A 26,372-nucleotide genomic window follows, 5' to 3' on the forward strand; every position below is an offset into this window, starting at 1 on the left:
GGAAATAGAAACTACTTTTTATCTGGCTTTCAAAGATCCAGTTGAATCTCATTAGCTCCCAACTTCAACCAATATTACTTCCAAGTCTGCTGCTGCTGCTGCTGCTGCTTCTGAATTGCTTTAATAAGCTGATAAACAGATGTAAAACACATTTGAAGACATGGAAATGTGTTTGATTTCATGTTCAGACAACCAATGTATTACAAATACACTTCAGGTACTGACAAAAGAACAGATGCATCAATACTGTCAGACCAGAAGAAAAGGTGTCGCCATGAGTTTCTCCTTAAAACAAAACCCAACAAAGTGCTGCACATGCTTCTTCTTAATATCTGGAAATCTCAGTTCTTCCTTTTAACAAACTTCCACAATTTCAGGAAGAAAAGCAAAATGGATGCCCCATCCCAGATACACAGAACTAAACCCCTGCCCAATTCTCCACATCATTTAAGAGCACAGATAAGAGGAGCTAAACCCCATTTATCAATCAGTCGGCTTCTGTGGCATCTGCTGAGGCTCATTTTAAAATCACACCACAATACTTTCATTGCTATACTGCTATTAGCAGACTGGAACTCAACTTTGGTGAGCTAGGCAGAGGATTTTGGTGACTCAGTACCTTTTCTGAGTTAAATGCTGATTCAGTATGGGTTTTTCTTTAGTTGAAGAGTGAGTAGATCAGAAGCCAAAGATGCTCAGAGGGCCATATTCAGCAATAGGCTGCTAAATATTAAAAGCCTCTAAAGTAGTCTGGATGACTCTTTCTGCTGAGCCAGAACATGAGAAATGCTGCTGAACACTGGAAGCATCTGGGTAGCATCACCATGTTTTACGGACCTCTATCAATCACATCAGAAGTGCTTTTGAAATGCCTGAGGAAATTAATTTCATTTTGAAACTATTAGCTCAGAAATTATTTATTCTATCTGGAAATAAATTTTCAGAGACTAGGAATAAGACTTCATAGATTGTTACTGAAGATCCATTACAAAACCTTTATTATTTTTGCTTTTTTTAAATAAGAAACTTTAAAAATATATTCCAGGCTTCCTCCTTCTGTAAGACACTGAACTATGAAGTGTAGACTGGAGCAAACACAATCATAAAACCATCAGTAACAGTGAAGCTCAACACTGAAGGCTCTGCTCAGAAAGCAATGCTGGCATCCTTAAAGAATTTTCACTTTCTTCCACTTATATCTGGCCGAACTTGAATCCATACATTCTTCCAAACTCCTAGTGCTCACTGAAAAGCAAATATCCCTTGTATTTACACAGAATTATACATTTATTTCTTGTAATACAAACCTCTTTTGACTCATAAAGCCAATTTACATAATGGGAGGCCCAGTGCAAAATTTGGGTTGGTACAATATTGAGATTCTGGCCAACCAAACCTTTTCAGTGGTTTGGCAAAAGCTAATTTTTTCCAAGATTCTATTCAAGATAACTACTGCTAAACTAACAGTCTCCCAAGTTTCTGCTTTTACAATAATGAAGCCAGAGTTCACTAAATGTATTTTTTGTTTGAGGGCTGCTTTTTCAATTAACTCTTTTTCCTCTATCTAAAAAGGATTTTAGAAGCATTAGTACATCACTAAAAGGCATTTAAATACAGCAATAAATGGGAATTGGGGTACTTTTGTTAATTTCAGGGGAGTTTTCTTGTTAAATCACCAGTTCATGAAGCATTTAATCATATTTTGTCTGCTGGATGCTAAGCACCCCATGCATCAGACTTCATTATTTTCATTGCATTGATTATATTTTATTCACAGACAAAAAACCGGCAATTGCAGCAGTAGGATCTCTTCCAGTCATATCGTGTGCAAAGCTAAAGAGTCTATAAATCGGTGATCACCTATTTCTGGCTAAATAAACAAACAGAAACAAGGAAAACCTCATCTGCTTCAAGCTAAAAACTAAGACCAGGCTATGGAAGTGGAAGCAAAAGTTATTCATGTGATTAATGAGAAAAAGTTATATTGCTATATCAGTAAGAGTAGTTATGAAACAGTTTTGTGCCACTGCTACACCATTGTGTGGAGTTTATTTCTGTTTAACTAGTTCTCTTTAACATCTTCATGTATTTATCAAACCTGTTTTCAATTTTGATGACAGAGGATTTTCAGAAACATTACCTAAGCTGCAAATATAGGTAAAAATGCAAACTGTGTTTCAGTTTACAACAAAACTGGGAACAGATGAGGGCTGCAATACTGCACAGCTAGGGACAGGAGTTCAATGATACAGAGGGTGCTCCTTGTGTTCCCAATCCTAAGCTGGTCAGTGGCACCTAAGAACAGCAAATGCAGCCTCAGCAAGTGAACTGCATTGTTATTTTGCACAGAATTAGAAGCTACTGTAGCTGCAGTGTTCTCTGGTAGCTTTAATTCTGTTTCCATCACAGCTCTCAACACATGGAATTAATCAAGTCCAGCTCAGTGTGCCCAAATCCAGGCTGCAGCACTGATGCTTTTGCTACATACTGCAATTTAAAGAGATGGTATCAGGGTGTCCAGCCTGGATCAAAATGCACCTATAGTTGCAGCTGATGGAAATACCCATGCAAGGAACTTGTCAATGTTTGGATTACAGGGCTTTTTCATTACCATCATCAGGATTAATTTGCAAAACACACACAAAAAAAAAATCCAAAGTCCTTCCTCATTTTCCTAAAAAGCAGTGTCCTCACCAAGGCTAAGCACACATTAGATCATGACATAAAGAGCCTAAAGGGGTATCTAAGTAGCTTTAAAATTTATTCTGCAATAAGAATACTCCACACAGAAGGGAGGTCTGCAGTACAGCCCCTTCCATAGCCTGCACCTGGGTTTGCAGTGGCAGAGAAAGGCACATTGTGCACCACAGCCTGCTTGCAACAACACAATAAAAGGAATACTGGCAGCCCCTTGATAGCTCAAGAGCACAACTCCTGCAGCCAGCAGCAGCTTCTGTTCAGTAGCACATCAGCAGCAGGTACTGAACTTGCTCACAACTACACAGGCTTTGAAGCAAACACTGCACGGGTTGTCCTTGTCACACACTTCTGACCACAAATAACAACACAGCACCATGGCATCAAACTAAACTCCTGTTTTCTGCAGTCAGGTCAAGATTTCATTGGTTTCAGCTGCATAAAGTACACAATGTCTGGAGAAGCACCATAATTTAAACACATACGGGGATTTGTCTCTTTTTTTGTTTCCTTCCTGCTAACTTCCATTACACACATGGCTTAATACAAAATTAGTTGTCTGATCCTGAAGAAACTGATTTAAAAAAAAATACAAACCCATTTTAATAACATTTTTTAGGTACTTTGTGTCAGAAACACCTGAATACTTGTCACTCTATTTCTCCTTAGACCACAAGAATCATACTCTCCAAAAGCGGAAAATGCTTCCTTAGGTATGATTCCTGACATTCTCTTCAAATGCTGGAATATCACCACCCTTGAGATAATATAGACCATAAAAGGCTAAAACAGGTTCTTAAAGATGCCAGAATGTCACCTTTGAACCAGTTACACTGAAAGATTCCCTTTTGCCCTGCCTGGTCTTACAAATTCTTCTTACAAATCAGGAGAATTTCTGTCCACACTGGAATCCCAGTTAGAATTTAACCATTCTTACACTTGTTTACAGCAGTATTAGCCTTAATCCATTTAGCCATTGTTGCTAAAGCAGGAGTAATAGTTGTGTGACTAGTCCCTCATTACTGAGGTTATTGGTGTCCTTATTTCTACTCTCAAGGTCTAAGGCTTTTGCAGATATTCCCCAGTGCTTAAAGAGCTTCCTAAGCAGCTTCTGGGAACATATGTTGTTTTTACTAGCTCTGGGTAGAGTTTCAGTGTGTGTGCCAAGCCGACCTCCTTGGGGCCCTGTCAGTGATCAACTGATTCACTGTTCAAAATTAGAACCCAAGCCCGGCTACTTTTGGCAGATTCGCTCTGTGGGAAAACCTTGATTTTTGGGTCTGTGCTCAGCACATCCAACCATAGTTATTTTACTGTGACATTCTCTCCAGTGGTTTATTAGAAAGGACTGGCATTACAGAGCACTCTGTGCAGTGCCCTGAGGTGAGGCACCTGCCTGACTTGCAAAGCCTCCCCCAAACAACAACCTGTCTTAGTAGATGCCTTAAAAAATAGTTAGAGAAATAATTTCTATTGTTACAAATCATCTATTTGATATTTGATATTGATAGTTGTTAATATCAAGTGGGAAGTCTGAGGCATAAAAAGCAATGTCACTCATTTATTCCCAAAACACAGTCATAATGCTAAAAGGTTTTCTAGAAAGCATATACTGAAACAATGGAATATTTTTCCTCCTTTTTCTGAATCTCCTTAAAAAAAAAACATTTCTAGTGGAGATGCAGACCCCCAAGAAGGGAATTTTAAATTATCAGTGACTACTTTTCTATTCCTAATTAGTTTTTGGAAACCATCTGTTTTCTGTGAACACCATGTTGAAACTGCTGTTTAGAACACCATATGGAAAAGTTAACTGCAGCTCCAGGAATCTACAGCTCATCCTGCTTCTAAGTATTCTATAGATGTTTCCCTGACAGGCTTTTCTTTTGTGGAAAGAAGGCTGTAACAGTAATTTTTGTTACAAAACTACTTACTAGTAAAAAACAAACCCCAAAACCACAACAAACTTCAGTAATTTTTACACAAATGTTTACATTCAATAGATGACAGTCTGATAATGGTGCTTTAAAAAGAGGAAGGGCTATTAATAAACACAGAGGAACTCAAGCATCATGGAAGGACTGAATGCAGCTTTTTGCAGAGCTGCATTTATGTCTAAAACTCATTTTTATAATTCCTTTATTGCATCTAAGGTCTAGATCAAACAAAACACAGCAGCTCAGAGCTGTAAGTGAGCAATAGATTCTCTGGACTCACGCTGAGTTTTCTCAACCCAGTATTTATCCGTATGGATATTCCTGAGAGCATCTGGAGAATGCTGTAAAAGATAAGGCATGAAATGCCTGTAGTACAAAAATCAAGTTCATTCAAAGTTCCTAGTCCTCCTGGGAAGATTCTTTTCTCTGATTTGGTTGACTTATTTGTAATACTTAGGATAACTCTAAAACCAGCAGGCTTAAAAAATGAAAACCACTTCCAAAACAACCCACAACAGAAGTGCAATCTCCCCCCACACACAGTTACTCATCACATGCTTCATGTTTAATTAAGTGCTGTCAACTCAAATTTAAGTTTACACACAGCCCCAAGGAATGTTCAAGTATCGCCCTGTGCCTCAGCAAGTTACTACTGTGATAAGTCTATGCAGGGAAGCAAAAAGCAGTAAGACTCAACAAGAATAGAAAAACACAAAAATTTAAGAGTATTAGGAGTTAGGAAAATAGCACTATTTCAAACATACACGTTTCATCTCCCTCCAAGCTCATATTAAATACGGCAGGAGCACAAGTTTAAAACTTTTTTATAATGAGAAGGTATTCTATGTTTTTAAACAAGTATAGAAGTTAAAAAGTTTATAATATTAATTTTTATATGCCTCATAGGCTATATGCAAAAGTATCTACCCTTAGTCTGTAACTGTGCCACCCTCTTGGTGATGCACTTCAGGAATTACTGCCATCCTCTGCCAACTCAGATTTCCCAGTAAATAGTGACTTGTTTTCTCAAAATTGGCAAATTTTATTGATATTTTAAGAATAAAATACCCTAAAATTACGACTTTTACTTCAGTTAAGTAGACTGAAGTAAGGTCATATTTATTGTGTGTCATTGTAAACTCCTTATATCCAAATGAGTGCAGAAACCCCCTATGGGGATTTATTGTCTGCCACATGAAGTGGCAGATGCTGCATCAGCTTTTTCTAAAACTGTCTGGTGACATTCTTTTAAAGAAACACTGTAAAAGTGCATTTCATTTACTCCTTGATGGTGCCTCCAATCCCCACCATTCTAGGGAAGCACAATTGTTCATCCCTTACTACCACCAAGCTTGGGACAAATTGACCCGAAGAAAAGTAAAACTTTGTTTTAAATTCACTGAACTGAGTTCAATTAGGAAAAAAAATTCATTTGAAAGAATTACCTTTCTGCGCAGTAAGGTTATAATTACCTAACATGACTGGCCAGAAGCATCAATATTCCATCAACTGAAACTCAAGAAGTGTTTTTCTCCAAGCCGCTTCTCTTGGTGAAAAATACTTACTCTTCCAATACAGCACTTATTCTTCCAATACAATGTTTTAAATAACTTTTACTACAGTCACAGCCAAAAGTTCCCAGTAGCTTTCCAACAGATTTGCCATTAAAAGATTTTAAAATTACTCTATACTTTGCTGCAACAGCAAAGGAAACCCCAAACAATAACATCGATACCACTAGCGTACAAAATACACGTTTTACTACAATTCATTCCACATTGGAGGAAAGTTTGCGAGAGAGGGAGGGGAAAATGTAAGTGAAAATTCTCAGTGAAAATTATTTATAAAAAGCTCATAGCATCACTGTGAATAAAGTCACACCACACCTATTATACTATAGAGAACATGCAGATATAGGTACATTGATGCAATTTTAGAATTTGTTTAATGTTACACTTACCTTTCAGTAGAAATAGTGTATTATCAGTAGGAAAACCAAAAAGAATATACACCAAATATGCCAAAAAAAAAAAAAAGAAAGAAAAAGCCATGGACACTCAATCCTTTTAAGTGGGAAAGATGGCAAAGAGTGTTGAAGCGGGTAAGTTTATCCCTCGACTCAAAGGCAGAACTAACACCTTGCCCAGACACACATCCATTTAAATACCTTGCCCAGCACACACCAGCAGCCCAGATAGCAGGGGAAAAAGGGGAAAGGGGTATAAAAAAGCCTGTCATATTCAGACAGAAATCACATGGGGGATTTCTAAGGCTATCTTAATAGTAAAATAATGACATAATAACTCTGCAACAGTGGAAGCAAAGCAACAAGACAAATGCAAATCAAATCCCATCACAGAGGTGATGGAAAAGGGTCACTAAATTAGAGGAAAGCAGGTATCAAGATTCTGCAAAAGAGGTGATGCACAGTAAGTAATTTGCAACCAGCAATTTTATTATCACTGCTTTGCAAATGAAGAGCTTGTCAAGTGCTCCATGTATATCCATGAACTAGTGAAAATATGCAGGTATTTTTTGCAAATTAATTTCTCAGAACCCTAATTCTGACCTGAGAATTTAATTTTTAAAATAATTGTAAATGTTCGTAAGTTCACAAATCTGAAGAATAACCTAATACATCAAATTCTAAGAACTCTCAGCCAGATTTAACCAAAGAATATAGGTTAACAGAATATTAGAAGTGAACAATCTGTTTCAAATATACTTTTTATTTTAAAAAATTCTGTTGTTTTGAGGATACAAATGCTCAAGCATATATATATTTTTATAGGTATGTATATAGATGTATGCATAGTAAAGAATGCTACATTTCTCACTGAAACCTGGTGATACACTATTAGAATACAAGTTCCTTTGCTAATATTCCATTTCACAGAAAGCCTGCACTCTCTATTATAGCAAATGATAATTTTAAAAAGTAACTCTATAGAGTAAGACAAAGTTCTCTATTATAGCAAATGATAATTTTAAAAAGTAACTCTATAGAGTAAGACAAAGTTATAACTTGTTCCCTATCATTTGGAGACAGTTTACACAAACATTCTACACAAAATTACAAAGTTGTACAAAATATCTAAAATATCTACCCTTAGCTAAAAATAAAAATTTTTGAGTGTGCTAGTCAGACTGAAAATGACTCATGGTATGAAGGAACATGAATCATCTAAAACATTTTGAGGCTAATTATATATGAATATATAAATCACTGAGAAATAAATGAGTTTAAAAAGAGACTCTAACTTCAGACTCATCCCTAACAAAGTCAATTTACAAAAGAAATATTAATATTCTTTCCTCATATCACACCTGAAAAGATTTTTTTAGTTCACTCCCCAGTTTTGAACTTCATTTAATCCTTTTTTTCTATCATGAAATGAGAAAGTGTTGTAATTCTTATCAGTCTACTTAACATGGATTCACAGCGGGGTCTGCATGGGAAATCCCAGTTTTTCCCCAACATTTACAGCAGCAAATAACTTCTGTTCAGAGCAATGATAATTTTCACAATATATTGCCAGGAATCTGTATAAATTTTCAACAGCATTGAAGAGAAGGAAGAAACAGGCACTACAATTTTGGGAAAAGGAGGAAAAGATTCCATGTAAAATATAGCTCCATTTCCAACTATCAGCCAAACAAACTGGATGACCAGGAGTATTTTGCCTCTAATGCACATGTGAATGCAAGAGAATTTCACCATTAAACTCAGCTATAAATGATGCAAAAAGCAAACGCAAAAAAGCACATGAAAATATTTGGAAGTACTTTCAGATACAAGCTGAAAACTTGAGAAGGGTGAAACACTGAGGATTCATATTCAGAAGAAATACCCAGAGATCTATTCTCACAGCTTTTCCATAGTCCAGAAGAACATATCTCAGTGTGCATGATACACTTATGTCCAACCACTGGAGAACAGCCACAGCAGGTATACATCTAATTTTCCTTTGCTTACCAGTTGACTTTTATAACTTATTTTGTGCAACCAGAAGAGTATGTACAAACTATTTTCTACACAACAGCAGCATTCTCCATAGGATATCGAGTTCCATTTCCTCTCCTCAGGGAGGCCCCAGGATAGTACCAAGTTCCATTTCCTCTCCTCAGGGAGCTCTTGGTAAAGAAACAATGCCCTCCACTGCCAGCCACAAAGTGAGGATCTGCTGACAGAGCTAATGCAATGAAAGCTGCTTTTATTGCTTAGTTAAGGATCCTTATTCAAGCAATATGGATAAACTGAAGGTTTCAATTCCAGGTAGGTGTTTAGAAACTTTTGGGCTTGCATCTGCCTCCCAAGAGATAAAGAAAGGAGGTTTAAGTGTTGTGATCTGGCATTATAAATTCCATGTGACTAATCATATTTTAATAGCTTTAAAACTAGATGTGCTTTTTGCTTAAATATCCATCAGGCTGAGTTTTCAGGCATGCCCTTCCCCCATACTTAACAACTTTTGCTAGGTGTTTCTATCCAGATGCTCCATGTAAAGCTAATTTCTTACAAAGGACTGTGACAGAGGCTTCAGAAAGCCTCAGATAAAAATAATATAAGGTCCTAAACTACCAGTCATTTTTAGAGGTACATAGTCTCTCACTGCTTCTGATAATTTGATGATTTCCTGTTAATATGTTTTTGATTTGTACTGAAACAAAATATCCAGCAAGTCCTTTCCATGTCCATTACAGTAAGCTTGGTGTCATTCATGCTTTATTGTGTAGACCTTAAATGAAGATGAAAAAATGAAGTACCAGAATAGAAGCTCAAGGAATAGAAACTTTAATCTCCAACTAATTATTGTCAAAATATGTGAGCAAGCCACGAGAATTACTTTAGAAATTGCATACAAATGTCTATCCATAAGAAGTAATGTCAAACATTTTCATTCCCCCACTAACTTTAGTACTGTTCTAAAATTTGAATATTCAGTGACATACATATAGTAAGAAAAAGAAGTTATGGAGAGAAGTATCACAAATACATTTTTTTAAAGTCAAATGTTTGAGAAGTAGAGGATCAGAAAAGATAATGCGTGAAGTGTGCTGTAAGAAATCAAAATGTATTCATGCGCCAAACCCAATAAAATCTGTAAAATAATTACTAGTTCCAAGAGTATTCAAAGGCCTCTCTGTTCCTAAAACCTTCTCAGAAAACAGCTTTGCACCTTGGACGGAAACTTTTCTTCTGGGCTTCCTGATGTTTTGTTGTCACAGAGAAAAAATGTGGGCCTTTGTCGGGGACGAGCCATTTGTCGGTGAGGGGAGACTCAGACACTCAATATGAGTGATAAGCAAATTCCGTTTATTGAAAAGAGCATCAGACACTTATACAGCGAGTAATAAGCTTATGAATATTCTGTAAACTAAGCAATCTATTGGTTAAACTATAGCATTAACTCATCCTCATTCCTTAGGTATTACATTTCTCTTTTCTCATGTCTCTTTCACTGTTTGTTATTATACCACAGCTAGGCCCAAGGTCACTGCTATCTGTGCAGGTGCAGGACTTGGAATTAGCCATGGTTTTGTACTTTCCCATTTTCTAGCAGCTAAATTCCCAACATTTTGTGACAGAAGACAATGACGAGGTTTTCGCACATCCGATTACCTACGTCAGCCCAAAAGCAGAAGCAAATCCCTGTCAGGTAAGGGAAGATTAGTGCTTGAACCAGGAGTGTGCTCCTAAGGAGGTGACAGACTTCCAGAGCTGCAGGTAATAACACCACTCTGATACTAAAACTCCAGGAAATTCTACTGTTTGCATATGAAAGTGAAGGAGGAAAAACATAGAGCTTTGCAAATGAAATTTCATCATTTGTTCATTGTTCCCTTAGATTTTACAAGCTTAGAATATCCATTTCACTGCATTTTTGCCTTAAGTAAAAATATAAAGTAATATATTCTATTTTGCATATATATATTAAACAAATGTTAAAAACATGCTCTAATACAACAGATTAGTGTGGAAAAACTATGGAATAGACCTTTCATGGGTATCTGCAGATTTCCCTGCTTAAGCCCCCCAGGTCCAGGGAAGTAGAAAGAATACTTTTCCCTTCAAGACAAAAATATCAGCCACAAAGGGAATAGCCAGAACAGTTGTTTTTAGAGATGGAGGGTTTTTTGAATCAGATGTTCAGGACACCAGGGTGTTCTCTTTGCAAATTAAACCAGAACACTTTCCAACTCCCAAGACTTCTCTAGACTTCTGCCTGTACAGCCACATGGGCATATTCTAAGTGTCTGCATTATTGGGTCCCTTGCAAAACACAGGGAGAATCCTTGTCTCTCACAGTTGCTCTTCTCTTCATCAATTTCATCTTGGTTAAATCAACCAGACCCTTGATTTCTTTAAAAGGGGAACAGCAGATTTCTATATGCAAGGAAATGGCACCTTCAGAAACCACTTACAAATAGCATTTTGGCTCTTCGGTACTCTTTGTGTCATAACCTTTTTTTTTTCTTAGCTAACTGGCCTCTTTTCCAATAATTTTATCCCTAAGTCCCTAGGTACATGGCGAGTTGAAAGTAAGAGATAAGATGGGAAAACCCAAGAAAAGCTAAATCTACTAGCCAAAACTCCAACTTCCCATTTAGCTTACAAGTTATATTTTATCCTTTCTTGCTTTCTTCTGAAATATTTTGTTTTCTTCAAGAAGCCTTTCACAAATGCAGAGATATCCTGCACCATGTATGAGTAAAGAAAACACCAAATAAGTATAAACAAAATAAATATTTCAGAATGCAGCATAGATTGCATATTTGCACAACAGAAAAAAAAGAAAAGATTGTTGGCTCAGTGAACAAGCGCTACAAGAACACTGACTTTTACTGCCTACACTGTAAACACTGAGTTATCACTCCCTCCTATGCAAAGCTTTCAATCTGCAAGCCATAAACAGAGTCACTGTTCCTTTTAAGTGCTGGGAAGCTCTTTGCTTTTAGGAACTGGCTTGTGTTGCTATGACTTTAATATTGCTTTTCCATCTGAGTCTTCAGGTTTCTCTGTTTAAAGGTTCACTGCAAATTAAGCAGTGAGCAATATTTTAAACATTAAAGACAAATATTCCTTTCCTCTCTCCAACAAACTGTTTCATGTTTCCTGCCATTAATTTAGTATGAAACAGAACATCATTTTTCTTAGCAACTGGTACAAATATAAAAGTTCATATTTTAAGATTTCAGTCTTGCTTCAGTAAACTTAAGAAACACTAGCTGATTACAGCTAACCAAGAAGCAGCTACAGATCCATCAACCTGACAACCTGAAGGCCAAATCCTAAAACTAGAAATTCTGCTCATTATGAACAGGAATGGAGAAAATTCAGCCTCACATCCCTTTCATACATGGTTGGTAAACAGCTTTACACTGTAAGATGTAGCAAGATTCTTAAAGAAAATTTGCATGTTAAAATGTTATAATGTAAGAACTGTTTGCTGAAGGAACTCAGGGTAATTTGATTACCGGAAAAAAAAAAAATCCAAGATCTCAAAGTAATGAGGAACCTGTGACACAAATCCTAATCTGGCATATGACAGCTGCAGAATAAATTCAAAAGATTTTTACCAGACTAATTATCTGTTAATGGGCAGGCTCAGCGGGACATAACAAATTCCCAAGGTTTAGTTTCCAAGCCATGTGACCCAATCTCTAGCATGGCAGATGGCAGACAATGGCTGCATACCGCTCTTTTATTCCAAGAGCTCCACACCCCATTTCTGTAACCCATCACTAAAATTATTGTAATCATACATCAACAAAGATACGACGCTGCCGCTGGTGACACCACCACTTCTGCAGTGATTGTTTCCCACACTGTGCAGCATGTCATTTTTATTAAGTGCTGTCAGCTCTCGGTGTGCACAGACAAAAATTGAAATCCCAGTAGGATTTATCTTCTCTATAGATCCACAAAGACTTCAGCAAGTTGGATGTCACTTTTAGCAGGACACACATGCTTGCTGTTAGCTAAAATATCAGCAAATTTTTCAATTGCCATGCTGTAATTTAAAAGTGCTGACTTCACACCAGGTTCTGATTTTGTGTTCATTTTTCGAAATAATCTATTATTTTAACATCACACTTCACCAAGCTGCTAGTCCAATGGCAATGGGTATTACTGCTCACATCTCTAAACTGCACCTTGCTGGAAAAGATTAAATTCATACCCAGAGGACACCAGCCATCACACTCTCAGTAAGGTTAAGGCACAGCCCCACAGCCAGAATTGTGGATCCATGTGGGAAGGAAAGAGATATGTCCTCTATTCTATCTGTACTGTATTCTGGGTTATTGATCTCCAGAAAGCAAGAATAGGACACAGGGGCTCCCCTGCTGTGACAAATTCTAAAGACCTTTGTTCCAGAGAGCCAAGTTTTCCAGGGCTAGACTGTGGCTGTTTCACATGGCATGACCTTTATTTTTTGCATATGCAACAAAGCTGAAGAGCTTCCTCAGCATTATTGCTCACTTCAAGTTTAACACACTCTTCTGAGATGACTCCCTAGATGTTCAAGGCTCTGTTTATTTTTTAATCCTTTTTCTGCAGCACCTTCAGCATCACAATTTTGCTGCTTTGAAACAAAATCCTTACCATTTCCCTTTTATTTTTCTTAAAATTATAATTGTACTAGTAATGTGATCCTCTGGCAACTGTGATAAAATTGTAGATACTCTCCAGGCTAAATCATAAACCCCACATTATCTGCCTGTGTATTTTGCACCACTGCGTGTAATGAAAATGCTTTGGAAAGTGTTCCATGATGAATACGTACAGAAAAGACTTCTGTACTTTCATATTTAGAGCATTTTTCAGATTGCTGCAACTATGACAGGGCAGGGTTAATTTCAGGTTGCTTTCAGACAAACACTTCCTTCCACATATAACTAGAGATAGGAATATTTCTATGTCCATGAGCAGAGGCCAAAATTATCTCCTCCGCTCAAGTTTGCTACTCCCTCCTTCATTCTAGCAATAAACAGCCCTGGCTCCCAGCTCTGAGCACACCAATTGGGAGTCTGACCAAAATACTGTGAGCAGTATCCATGGATGAATTCATTTCCTGCCATACAGACTTCCTGAAGATTACAGCCACTTTAATTCTTTTGTTTTCAGTAAGACTTGCAAGGTTTGTATCCCACACTGAATAGACACAGGCATCTGTCCAGAGCTGCCCTCTGAAACAATTCCAGCCTCCAGCACAAGCCCAAGTTCTAATGTTTGAAGTTTCACATCAAACATTAGAAGAGGTTTGCTAGCATTAGGATAAAATTTATTTTAACTGTAACCCCTGCTGGTTGAATTCTGTTGGTTGCAGGTGTGTACACACACACACACTTTAATATTAACCGACATTCTAATTGTTATTTTATCTCCAGCTTAGTTACTGAAAACACTCAAACCCAATCAGTTTTCAGAAACTGCTGGACTTATCTGCTGAAAATAGTAATAAAAAAATCACCTCTTCATTGTTCTTATTTTTACAGCGACTACTATCAAGTTCCACAGGATCTAATCTTGACTGTAAGCTTATTATTTCTTTTTCTATACATAGGGAAGACACAGAAGTAGTTTTTTTTGCTGCTAGGTTTTTTTTGTTTATCACCCCAAAAATCTTGTTGATTATATTTTAATCATCTCAGTGATCCCATTTCCTTTAATCTTTCCTCAGAGAACAAGTTTCCTTAAATCTTTTTACTCCTTTCTGCATTTCCATAATAAAGCTGTCTCTAGCTGGCATCATTGCATTGAATAGGACAGAACACCTGACATATATATCAGGAACAAGATGATTGACTGTAAATTCCACATGGATGTTGGCTTTTCCCTCCTGTGCACAACCAGTGACACCATGAATTCATCTCCACATCTTCAGCTGTGATCCTTTACCACTTCAGCCAGGACACGTGGCATTTCTATCTGCATTGTTAACAACCAGTGAGTGCAAGATTACTCAACCTGCTTTGTCCTAAGCTCTTTTTGCAGTTTGTCAAGATTCTAATCTTCTGTTGTCCAGGCTTCCTGTAGCTCATCTGTATTTATTAAGCACATCCTCCATCCCATCTTCCAGGTCATTTCCAGAGACTCGTGCAGACACACATTTATTGACCCCTACTCAATATGAAATTCCGGTTTGGCAGTGAGTCATCCATAACCACTGGGAACAGCAATATTCCAACAGTGCATTTGGTAAGTAGTGCATTCTTTCTGGACCATGCTTCCCTAGCTGACTGATGAGAAAAGACAGCATGAAAAAAACTTATTTCAGATACAAAGAAGGAGCCACTATTGTTTTCCTCCCCTTGTCTCTCTCCCCAGTCAAGTCATTGATTCATAACTATGTCTTGTTAAAAAAATACCCAAGAAACAACAAAAAAGCCCCCAAACCTTCACAAAATCCCACCTCATGCTCTCAATAGAAGCATCCTGTGTTCAGAGCTCAACTCAAACAGGCAGGCTCCCTAAACAGACAGGTGCTGTGTCAGTGCCCTTCTGGTCGGTAACACACATAAAACCGACTGTACAAAGGTGACTTTTTACCAAACTACAATTTTTCGACTTCCACGTGGTACAGGTATTCTACTGCTACATATTTACTCAAACAAAGGGAGATAATCCAGGCAACCACAAGAAAGTGATTCATAGTACTGCTCCATCAATTTTTTGCCCTGAGAGTTAAGTTTGTTTAGCTCAGCCTTAGGGACCAGCATCACATCTAATGAATATCAGCTGTAAGATCATTAGACTCAGGCAGAACTCCTCTATACTGCTTTTCAGGGTTTCCCTATGCCCTGGAAATAATTTTTAGCTCTTCCATGTTGGATTTGTCTCAAGTTGATCCAGTGAATGAGAAGAATGGCTCTTGACATCTAGTATGAGTTTTCCTCCGCTGTACTGTGTGTATATTTTCTGATTTAAACTTCACAGGCCACTTAGTTCGTACTCTCTTGGAAGATATCTCTTTTAGAAGTTCCATTCCTTTTCTTTAAAGACAATCTAAATATACTTTCTGGGTTCATTTCCACAAAATGTTTTACTATTTCTTACACATTATTAATTTGCGGACTCATGCCAGCTACAAAACCTCCAAACAAACAAACAAACAAACAAATTCCAAAACAGCAATATAAATGCCTCTTTCCACAAAATAGGCAGATTCACTTCTCTTTCATGTAGATATGAACCATGAATTCTAAAAAGCATTTCTATCCAACATATCTACTCTTTCCATAGTTCTATTGGCAATCATCTCCACAGTGTCAAATCCCCAATCAAATTGCTGCAGCTTGGCAAATTGTAAATCCCTTTCTATAAGCTGACTCTACCACTTGTGACCCTCAGCCTTCAAGATGAATTCAGGGACTATCATTGCTATTCAAAATCTTGAAGTTAGCTGAGGAAAGACTCCTTGCCCACAAATTCCCTCTGTGGGATCTGCAATGCAGAGAATCACTCTCTGCAGCTGCCACTGACATTCCACAGTAACAATATATAAGCCTTATAAAGAGTTGTAAGCTATGTATTTCTTCCCCTCATACTTGCAGATTAATGCAACATTTCAGCTCAAAATGGTATTTTAAATTTCAGCAGAACTAGAACTGAAAAAAATAAAGCTGGAGATTTCTCTTCTTGCAAAATTGCTTGTAGCAAAAATTCAAACCTGTGCCATTTCCAATACATTTGTACAGTGTCTGTATTAGGTTAGAAGCTGAGATGGAGGATAAAAACTTGATTTACTTTGGTAGCTTTCAACTAGAAATCATGCCTGTTAACTCTGAAACAAGTTTCTACTACAGTGGTTTCTTAGCCTGCAATGAGATATCAGTGATGTAACAGCACAATTAAATGACAAAAACACAAAAAGTACGTGTCTAGAGCCTGGTTGCTTAAGGAACATCCTCCTTTATTAGGAGAGAATTGAACTAAAGGGAAATATTTGCCAAAAAGCACTTAACTGCAATAAAATTATTTTTTAAAAAAATAATCTCATACAAGTAGGATTTTGCCAACAAAAGAAAAAAAACTAAGAAAAATGAAATTCATATGTTCTAAAACTTCTCTCAGTATTAAACAGTAAGATCTCTACTGAGATTAAGATTGTAGCAAAAATACTGCATTAATGGAAATTTTTGAGATCTCAATGACAAAAGTCTAGAATATTGGGAAAATCTGTTACACTAATAAACAAAATCTCTCCTGCTCATGCCTTATTTTGGTTTCTGCCCTCTGTGATGGGTATGTTAACAGCAAAGCAAATACAAAACTCAGTTTTCAAAAGCTATCTTCTCTACTAAGAGGTTTGAGTCTGTCACTAGAGAATAAAAAAATCACTGGGAGGAGAGCACAATAAATAAATCCACATGTAGTAACTGTTTTCTTCAATTACCAATTTACTTTTAATGAACACTTTATAAAAAAATAATTCATTAACAGAAAATTGGAGAACTTTTGGTTCCAGAGATAGCCCCCAATATACACATCAAAAAAGACTTTCAAAATAAGGCTAATTTTTGGTGCATCCTCGCTGTTTTGACAACAGAGTATAGAAAAGGTGTCTCATCCACCTTTTCAGTCCTGTCATGGACATTAATCCATGAAACTGCAACACACTGCAGGCTTAAAAAGTGTGAAAATTTCATTTTCTTAGTTTTCTTTTGTGTATTAAATAAGACAAGGTCCAGAGTTGTGTACGGTTTTTTGTGAGCTTCTCACAGGGAATCTCTCCCCACAATTTACCACACAGTCACCACCCCACACTTCACAATTACTGAACTCAAAGCTTGTTTAGCAAGAAAGAAACCCTCCATTCTCTTCAGAGACAGCAAAGGGTTAATTCCCAACTGGAGAAGTTTCAGTCTGACTGTCCTTGCTTCACAGTAGGATAGTGACAGATCCCAGGAAAATGCAGCCAAGTAAGGAAAACACTTTGGTCAAGCAAATATATTAGGCAAACCTCAATGTCACAAGCACAAAGACTGGAACAGCAGAAGCCTGCACTGCAAAGTTAAAGCCCAGTTACTTTCACAGAAATATTTCTCTCACTTAAAAATCTTCTCAACAATCTTGGGAGGTTAAAAAAAAGTTGGTTGCTCAATAGCTTAAAAGTTAGAATTAAGCCCAGCATCAGAACAATTCAAAAATAGATCTGTACTTCAGGCTATAAAGCACTAATATGTTAAGTTACAGCATTCATTTTGAAACTGAAGATAAAAGGAAACCTTGCAATATTATAAAATCTTACAATTAAAAACCAGACGCTTGTCTGTTTTCACACAGAAAGATCAAGGAAAATATCCAACTCAGGTGTTATTATTCTCTGTTTTACTATTATCATCAAGATTTTGCAGCAGTCAAGATTAATGAAGTCAGCAGAGCAAATAAAAACTCTATTGAAAACATTCTTTCTCTTCTACTAGTCAGAAAGATCACTGGTTTTATCACCATTTCTTCCTACACATTAAATGGTTCTAATGGAATAAAAAAATCACACCATAAGTTAACAGAACAATGCATTACCTAATCAAAGGATACAAGTTTTATACATGCATGTCTTAATCATCTGAATTTCACCCCCATTTTCATATTAAACAGAAAATACAACCTAAGCCTATTCACTCAGGAAAAAAAAATAAAAGCATTTCCACAGAGATAAAAATATGAAGAAGCAAGGAAAAAAATTAGAACCATGAGAAACACAAGGGCTACATTTATAGGAACATCGCCATTTACGAAATGCCTTTTTTTTAATGGTTGCCTTTCAAGCTGTGCCAACACCACAACAAACATAAAAGATCTGCCTCCCTAGCAGATTTAGAAGAATAAGCAATTACTACATTAGAGAAAATAGGCTCAGAAATTTCCACCAATTGGTAGTTGGCAGCAAAGCAACTCTTCATGTGCCAAACCCCAAAAAGCCCTTCGGCACCAACCTCTACATATACCGGCAGTGAATAAACAAATTTTAAAAACCCTACTGCCTCAAACTGGGGTCAGCCCTTCACTTTGGGGAAAGAGAAATAAACAAAAAAGAAAACAAAACAAGAACTCTCCATCCTCCTAGGTAAGTAGTAGAAGGCTTTTATTTTTTGCCAGGGTGTTTGAAGTGATAGGTCTTCTCTTTGGGGCACTCCATCTCACAAGCTCCTAAAACACAGTTACACTGTGGTTGTGCAACAAAGGCTCCTTCCCAAAGTCTGTGGGAAAGCACAAGGCTTGTCTTCCTAATGGAAGGGAGGTCCCCACATTTACACACTGCTGCTGCTGGAACAGTTCACACAGAGAGGCAGCTGCACGCAGCAACTCTGTGCAGAATGCTCGCAGTCAGAATTAGGGATTTCTCAATCCCGCCTCAGAACACTCCTACAGCTGCAGTCCAAGTTCACTGACTGCCTTTACCACAGAAGGGGAGCAGGAGGTCCTGCAGCAAAAAAAAAAAAAAAAAAAAAAAAAAAAAAAATCCTATTTTGGAGCATTACCAATAATTGGTCATCCTCACCACAGACAGTCATCACCCACCATGGGTGATGGCAACATGCAAGCAATGTATATGATATTTAATAATAAAAGTAGTTAAATACTTTTATTGATCCCTGATGCACTATTGCATCCTCCATATCAGTGCAGATGAGTGTGTTTCTGCTGTTTTGACAATGCAAGAATGTGAACCGACAATCCCAGCTCTTGCAGTTTCCCTTACTGACTCCCTACTTGCTTGAGAGGACCAAAATCCTGAGACAGTGTCAGAACACTTCGTGGGCTAAAGAGACTCATTACTGCATAATAAATATTTTATTATGCTATTTTATTATCAATTAAATGAAACATGACAAACACTGTTTGCATGCTCCTAGGAAGGATTCTCTGTTAAGAAGCAGCATTAACAAATCTCATTTAAAATCAAACCTATTGGAAGAACTAAGGAGCTGCCACATCATTGTGCTGCCACCAAACATTGAAAACCAAGAGTGAAGCCTTTGCCTTGCTACATTTTCATAAAAACACAGAAGTTATTCTTTTCACATATTTCCCTACAAAAAGTGTATCTAAGCACACAGAACATAACCAGAGACAGAGCTCATGCTGAGGTAATCTAAGTGCACTTGTTCTGTGATACATCTGCTAGAAGCTTGTACCACAAAAAAATGGGTTTTTGGCATTAAACATTATAAAAATAGTGAAAACAAAAATGCCAGATCTCTGAACACAACTGAAAATTTTACAACTACTTCATGCAGATGTATAGGTATGCAGGTGTACATAAGTACTTGTTGAATAAGCAAGGATATCAATGTTTAGTCAACAATACAAGAGTCTGGGTACCTGAAACCAATGTGATCTACTCTGAGCCTGTCTTGCTCTATTACCAAAGTCACAATTCTGTCAGAGTTCCACAGCAGTGTCAAATAAAAGTCTCAGGTATCAAAGTCCTGTTCTATGAAGGGCTGAGTCATTAATGTGACTGATCAACACCAAGTGTGCTCCTGACACTTTAAACTGGTGCAGCAGAACATCCTGTGGGCCACCCTTTGTATTTCTGTGCAAAAATACACACCTACCACATCATTAACCCTAGCTTTGTTTTTGCAGAGATAAAACTAAAAGCAAAAAAAAGCAAGCTGCAGAGATATGACCACCCTCCCAGAATGATTCATTTTAGATACAATTCTTGACCTCAGCTCATGTCAGTTACTGCCTCTGGAAACAGCAATCTGTGGAAGTGCAATGGAAGGAGATATTGATATTTTTCTTATATCACTCAGCCACTATATGGTAGTCTGAAAACACATAGATATCTTAACAAGTTCAAATGTTTAAAATAAACTGTATTACTCAATATTCAGTCGCTTTTTTAAGCAATGCAAAAAGTCTGGCAGAAAAAAAATGTTTTACTTGAATGTAAAGATCCACTGATTTTACACTATATACAATTCTAATTTTGTTATGTGTATTAATATTTTTATAAAGCTTTTAAAAGCTGATTTTTTAAACTGTCATTATTCAGAAGCAGATTAAAGCATACACAGTAACAAGAATTAAACTTATGAAAAGTGAGCATCTCAGATTATCAGATGGCCACAGCAGTTTATTCTCCTACCTGCTTCCCATCCAGTGTACAAAGTCTCTTGACTACACCCGAGTCTAACTTAATGGCTTCGGTGATGTCATTCAAGACCTGCTCGAAGGAGTGAGCAGTCTTCTTGTTCAGCAGAATTCTCACAGCTTTCCGCGGCTTTACCCCACTCCTAATAACAGTCACCAGCTTGGGTTTAATGAAATCTTTGCTCTCCTTCACCTCGCTCCTCGAGGATGTCAGAGACGTCAAGGAGCGGCTGGAGCCAGTCCTTATGTTCACGCACCAGTTCGGGTTGACGTTCTTGGTGTAATCAACCTTGCGGTACGGTTCATTGGATGCACACACATAGCTCTCACCTGAAAAGAAGAGGACATGTTCACAGTTGAAGGGGGTTTGCAGCTACTTTGTCAACTTAAAAACCAGAAAAACTAAAAAAGACCAACATTTTGGGAGTGATTTTCCTGTATTTTGACAAGGAGGACTGTAAATTATCAGAGCTTTTCACCCAAACAGCACTCCCATGGAGTGCTTACAACAGGTTTCAAAAGACTCCTGGTATAAAAAATAGTGGGTGATGAGGAGGTTCAAGGTATTTCACATGTCTTTTGGATTGAGTCATTTTGTAAGTGCTTAAATTACTTGAGCTCAACACAACATTAAGAGCTTTCTCCTACAGCAAATTCCAGGTCCTCTCCTATATATCCTTCAACCATGTATCTCAACATACGTACACCCATGTCGGTGCTTACTTTACAACAGCAAGTTTTAACAGAATAAATTTAAGCACCTCAAGACCCCTTACCCTGGAAAGGCACTTTAATCTACCAGGAGTTACTGCCTTTCTACCAAGGACACATATTTGAAATGCATCCACATTGATATTTTTTAGACCAATGAACACCTCCTGAGTACACAAACGAGTATTTGAGAGTATGGGAGCATAACAATACCTCTACACTTTCCCATTTTTAATTTCATTTGTAACTCAAAGCTGGTTTGCAGGGATTTTTTTGTTTTGGTTTAGTTTTTTGGGTTTTTTTGTTCTTTTTCATTTTGGGTGGTTTTTTTGGTTGTGTGGTTTTTTGGGTATTTTTTTGTTTTGGTGGTTTTTGTTGGTTTGCTTGTTTGTTTTGTTTGGGGGTTTTTGTTTCTGTCTTTGTTTTGAAGAAAAAAAAGAGGAGGACTACTTGCAGTTTATGCCAACACTTTTGACACCTGACAGCAATATGCAAGATGTAATCCATGACAAGGACATCTTTAACTCTGGGTTATTTGTGTAACCCACATCCCTGAGGTGTCACAAAATGACATCCCAAGACATTCCTGAAAAGGCAGAGTATTGCCAGAAGGATAAATGGTAAAGCATTCAAAACTGACAGAATACACCATTGCTCCAGACAGCAGAGCTACCTATATCTTAGAAAGCTTAATCTGTTCTAAAATTAAAGCTACACAGTCAAAGTCACTGGTGGAAGAAACCAAACTCACTTCTAACATGCACAGCAAGAGGAGCAAAGAGTAAAACATGCATGTAGAGGACAGAATTGTAAGAGTTACAAAATGCATGCCTACATTTAGATACATTTAGAAAACTTTTAAACAACACTTTTGCATTCTGAACTCCAGTTTGGAGAGCTGATTTATCTTAGAATTTGGAGAGCTTCTTCTAAAAGCAAGATACTAAACTACTTTCAAAGCCCTGAAGAATTACCGTGAGCTGAAAGATTTCCTTGTTTCTTTTCCAATACTAATTACACTGCTTTATAATTTATCTTCTATTTAGACCTTCTTGAAAGTCTACTTGCTGTATTTGAAAGAACACAGATTATAATTAAGCAAGTTAACAATTACTTTGTTTGGGAAATTCTGGCAGCCAGTTCTGCCTCCACAAACATCACTGGGGACTGTATTCCACTCAGGTACTGGGAAACTGGGGTGAAGTCCTGTGGATGCCACCGCCTTTCCTGTAGTCTTCCTCTTCACTCATCCTCATCACTCCTCATATTCACAGATTAAGTAGTGCAAAAAGCAAACTGATGCAGACAAAACTAGATTTCTCCTCCTTCCCCAAAAAATTAGCTAAGAGAAAGGAGGTGTTTTCAGCACACAAACTCATTGACAAAGAGCTGCATGCTGCACACTAGCACCAACCTACAGGTAGGAGAAAAAGAACCCCAAACTCCAGTCAGCTTTGTAAGGACTGTAGTGTCTAGAAGCTTATGCTGCCCCAGAACTACATGCTAAATTGTAAGACATCTCCAAGCAATCTGGTCTTATCAAACCTGAGCAAGATATTGGATGAGATGACTTCAGAAAGTCCCTTTCAGACTAAGAGGTCCTATGATTTTAAGGATGTGCACAGCTCTCTTCCAACAGTCATTTTCATCATCTATCCTGGATGTGCACAGCTCTCTTCCAACAGTCATTTTCATCATCTATCCTGTTATCGCAAAACATTCCAAGATATTCAAGTTTTGAGGCAGCAGCTCAGCTACAATAGAAAGCAAAGGTTTCCCCCTGCACAGCCTCTAACACAAGAGTCAAAGGACTGTGCTTGTTGTCTGGACAGTTGCCAGTATGTCTGTCTCCAAAGTCAGTGCTGCCAAAGGAGAGGCACCTCAAGAAGCTGGCAGTGGTCACACTCAGTGGGACAGAAGAGGCAAAATCAGAAGGCTAAAATAAAACTCATGGATTGACATAGAGACAGTTTAATAGGGAAAGCAAAAGCCACAGGGGCAAGCCAAGATAAACAAGGGACTCATTCACACTTCTCAAGGACAGGCAGGTGTTCAGCCTCCTCCAGCAAAGCCAGGCTCCATCATGGTAATGGTGGCTGAGGAAGCCACATGCTTTAACTCTGAACTTTCCTCCTCTTCTTCCTTCTTTGCCCAGATTTATAAGCTGAGGGTGATGTCATATGGTCTGGAATATCACTTGGGCCAGTTGGGGTCAGCTGTCCCAGCTGTGTCACCTCCCAGTGTCATTTTCCCCCGGCCCACTCACTGGTGGGATGGTGTGAGCAGCCAAAAAGGCCTTGGCTCTGTGCAAGCCCTGCTCAGCAGGAACAAAAACATCCCCCTGTTATCAACACTGATTCAAAAACAAATACAAAACATAGCCCACGCCAGCTACCATGAACAAAATTAACTCTACCCCAGCCAAAGCTCTGGGGACCATCTGTCCAGCTTTTGCACAAAAGAGCTTTAAATAAATTCTACAAAGTACCTCAAAATTCACCATCATTGAGAATGCTCAAAATTATCCTTTCTGACTCAAAACCAATGTACTTCCTAGACCATTAAAAAAAAAAAAAAAACAAGCAAAAAAACCCCCAAAAATGCACAAAAATAATTCAAAGTTAAATCTCAGCTGAAATTTAAATTAACAAAGTTTAAAAAAACATAAAAATTAAAGCTACTCAGAAACAGTCTCAAACTTGAAGTTAATTAATTGCTTTACATAAAGTAAAGGTAGAGGACAAAAGGCCCCTTTGCTTAAGGATTTATCATAGCAAAGTTTCAACAGGCAGGCTGGCTTTGTCTTTTACAGACTCATAATCATAAATAGAGCATCTTCTTTGTACTGTCATGGAATGTGATCTATTATCTGTCACAGCTGTACTACAGTACCCTACAGAAATTGTACTTCTATAAAATTTTCAGTCAATATTAATCCAAAAGGATCTATATTTCTTTAAAATAGCAGTGTAAAACTTTCTGTTTCCTACTACTTCCCTTACTTGATGCATGAATAAAACAATTGCTTGATTATCTCAGCGTTGTGATGCAGATTTCTTCTTGTAACTTCTTTTTCTTTAAGCAGAGGCCACAGTAACAAATGTCAGGAAGTGCTTTCAAGTTCAAACAATGTAATAACTTAAAAGAAAGAATTTCAATTTATTTGTTTCAGCTGCATTTAGCCAAGTCTGAAGTTGAAACACAAACTATTTTACCTTTAAAAAAAAAGATAAAATCTGCCAAAATGAATTGAAAATTTCCTATAGTTGGCAGATACAGGAAAGTCTAATTACTTACAAATATAGTATATTACAGATTGTTTAGTAAGTGCTTTAAAGTCCATGCCTGCTTTTATATACCAGACATATAAATAAAGTTAAGTAACACAAGCTTTGCATGGAAAACAGATTTTAGTACTACACCTGCGAGGCAGGCACATATGGCAAGACCAGAGCAAGGGCTGCAAGTGAGAAAACACATTCACTGAGTGATTTTCTTGTTTCATGACTTAAAGGATAAAGTTTGGAAATTATTACTTAAATCTCTAATTATTTTACCTCAGCCAGGACTTCCCCCACGGTTTCTAAATTCTATTTAAAATACAAAAAACCCAAGAAGCAGTATCATTAGGAAGCCAGTTGCTTCTCTCTGGATAAAGAATGGTGTTCTAGGAATGAGTTAAACATTTATTTGTTTGACAGGGCTATACAATTCACTACCTACCAGATGAAAATATGAAAGGAAAAAAAAAAGGCAGGAGTTACTTAAATAATACCTATAAAGTTAACTCCAGGAAACTTTGCTACAGAATGGTGTATTTAAAAAGCACACCTGAGAAAACACCATCACTTGACAAGCACAACAAAGCAAGCACAACAAAGGTGTGCTATTGTTTAAATTACTGTAGTTATCCTCCAAAGTAAAAAATGCCCTTATGTATGTCAGTTTGGAAGAAATATCATGTCATTTGTAGAAGTATTATCTGCTTTTTACAATAATTTTTTGTAGGTAAGAACCTGAAAATATATATATACCATATATATACACCATATTTGCTCACAGCTTTCATGTATGACCTGATTTTAAATCTGTTTGGGATTAATTCATGTATAAGTACACACTTCTGATAATCTCCACAATCTTTCAGAAAACTAATATATGTAAAATATAACACATAATACTTGATTTTTGAGAGAGTCTAGAAGGGTTGAACCAAATTGTTTTTAAACGTTGTTGAAACTAACAGATAAAAATATAGTTAAAACTCACAAACATAAATAAATTTGAAAGTCAGTTTCACTGACTGTCTCGAATGAGATTTTCCATGGGAATAGCCTAAATGCATATCATCCCAAATAAAAAGGAAGTATTTTATGAGACTGTAGCAGCATTTTGATCAGGCTCTAGCATTTTTCTTTTTGCATCTACCAGCCCAAGAAAGCTGACACATCTCCAAAACCAGGCATAAATAATAATTCAAATATTTACACTGCTGAGTTCAATATGGTCAATTTTATGGTTTGAAGGTCCACTTTCTATTTATACTCTTGAAAGACTTTAAAGCTAAAGCACACTAGCTTCAATTAGCAGAGAGTAATAGCAATTACATTATGGAAAGTAAATACCATGTCTCCAGCTCACAACATTGGCATTACCATGAATCAGCTCCCCAGGTTTCAGACCAGAGCATGAGTTTAGTCTCTAATATTGCACTGAGATTTGCAGGTAAAGAAGCACAACAAAGAGTAAGGCAGCAGGAAGATCTATTTAGCAATGTTTTCTCTTTTTCCTTTAGATGCAGAAAAAAATGCAACATTTCCAGACATAGGTGACATCTGGGACTCGAGCCCAGCCAAACTCTTCCACAGCAGAAAGCTCGACCAGGCTGCAGAGCAGTTTTGGCAGAAGTCTGA

The 26,372-nt window shown here is 37.3% G+C and overlaps 1 protein-coding gene across 6 annotated transcripts in view; it reads right to left on the reverse strand.

Moving 5' to 3' along the window:
* DCLK2 (doublecortin like kinase 2) overlaps positions 1–26,372 on the reverse strand; it is an 80,413-nt gene that overhangs the window by 45,388 nt on the left and 8,653 nt on the right. For all 6 annotated transcript variants that reach the window (XR_001332574.3, XR_001332573.3, XM_014265850.3 and 3 more), the window contains exon 2: positions 20,744–21,078. Coding sequence is in view for 4 of the 6 variants with exons in the window: in XM_014265850.3 (XP_014121325.2) it covers positions 20,744–21,078 (335 nt within the window). In the remaining 2 variants the exon portion in view is untranslated. The remainder of the gene's footprint in view (positions 1–20,743; positions 21,079–26,372) is intronic.

Source organism: Zonotrichia albicollis, chromosome 5 (genome assembly GCF_047830755.1).
Source record: "Zonotrichia albicollis isolate bZonAlb1 chromosome 5, bZonAlb1.hap1, whole genome shotgun sequence".
NCBI classification, from domain to species: domain Eukaryota; kingdom Metazoa; phylum Chordata; class Aves; order Passeriformes; family Passerellidae; genus Zonotrichia; species Zonotrichia albicollis.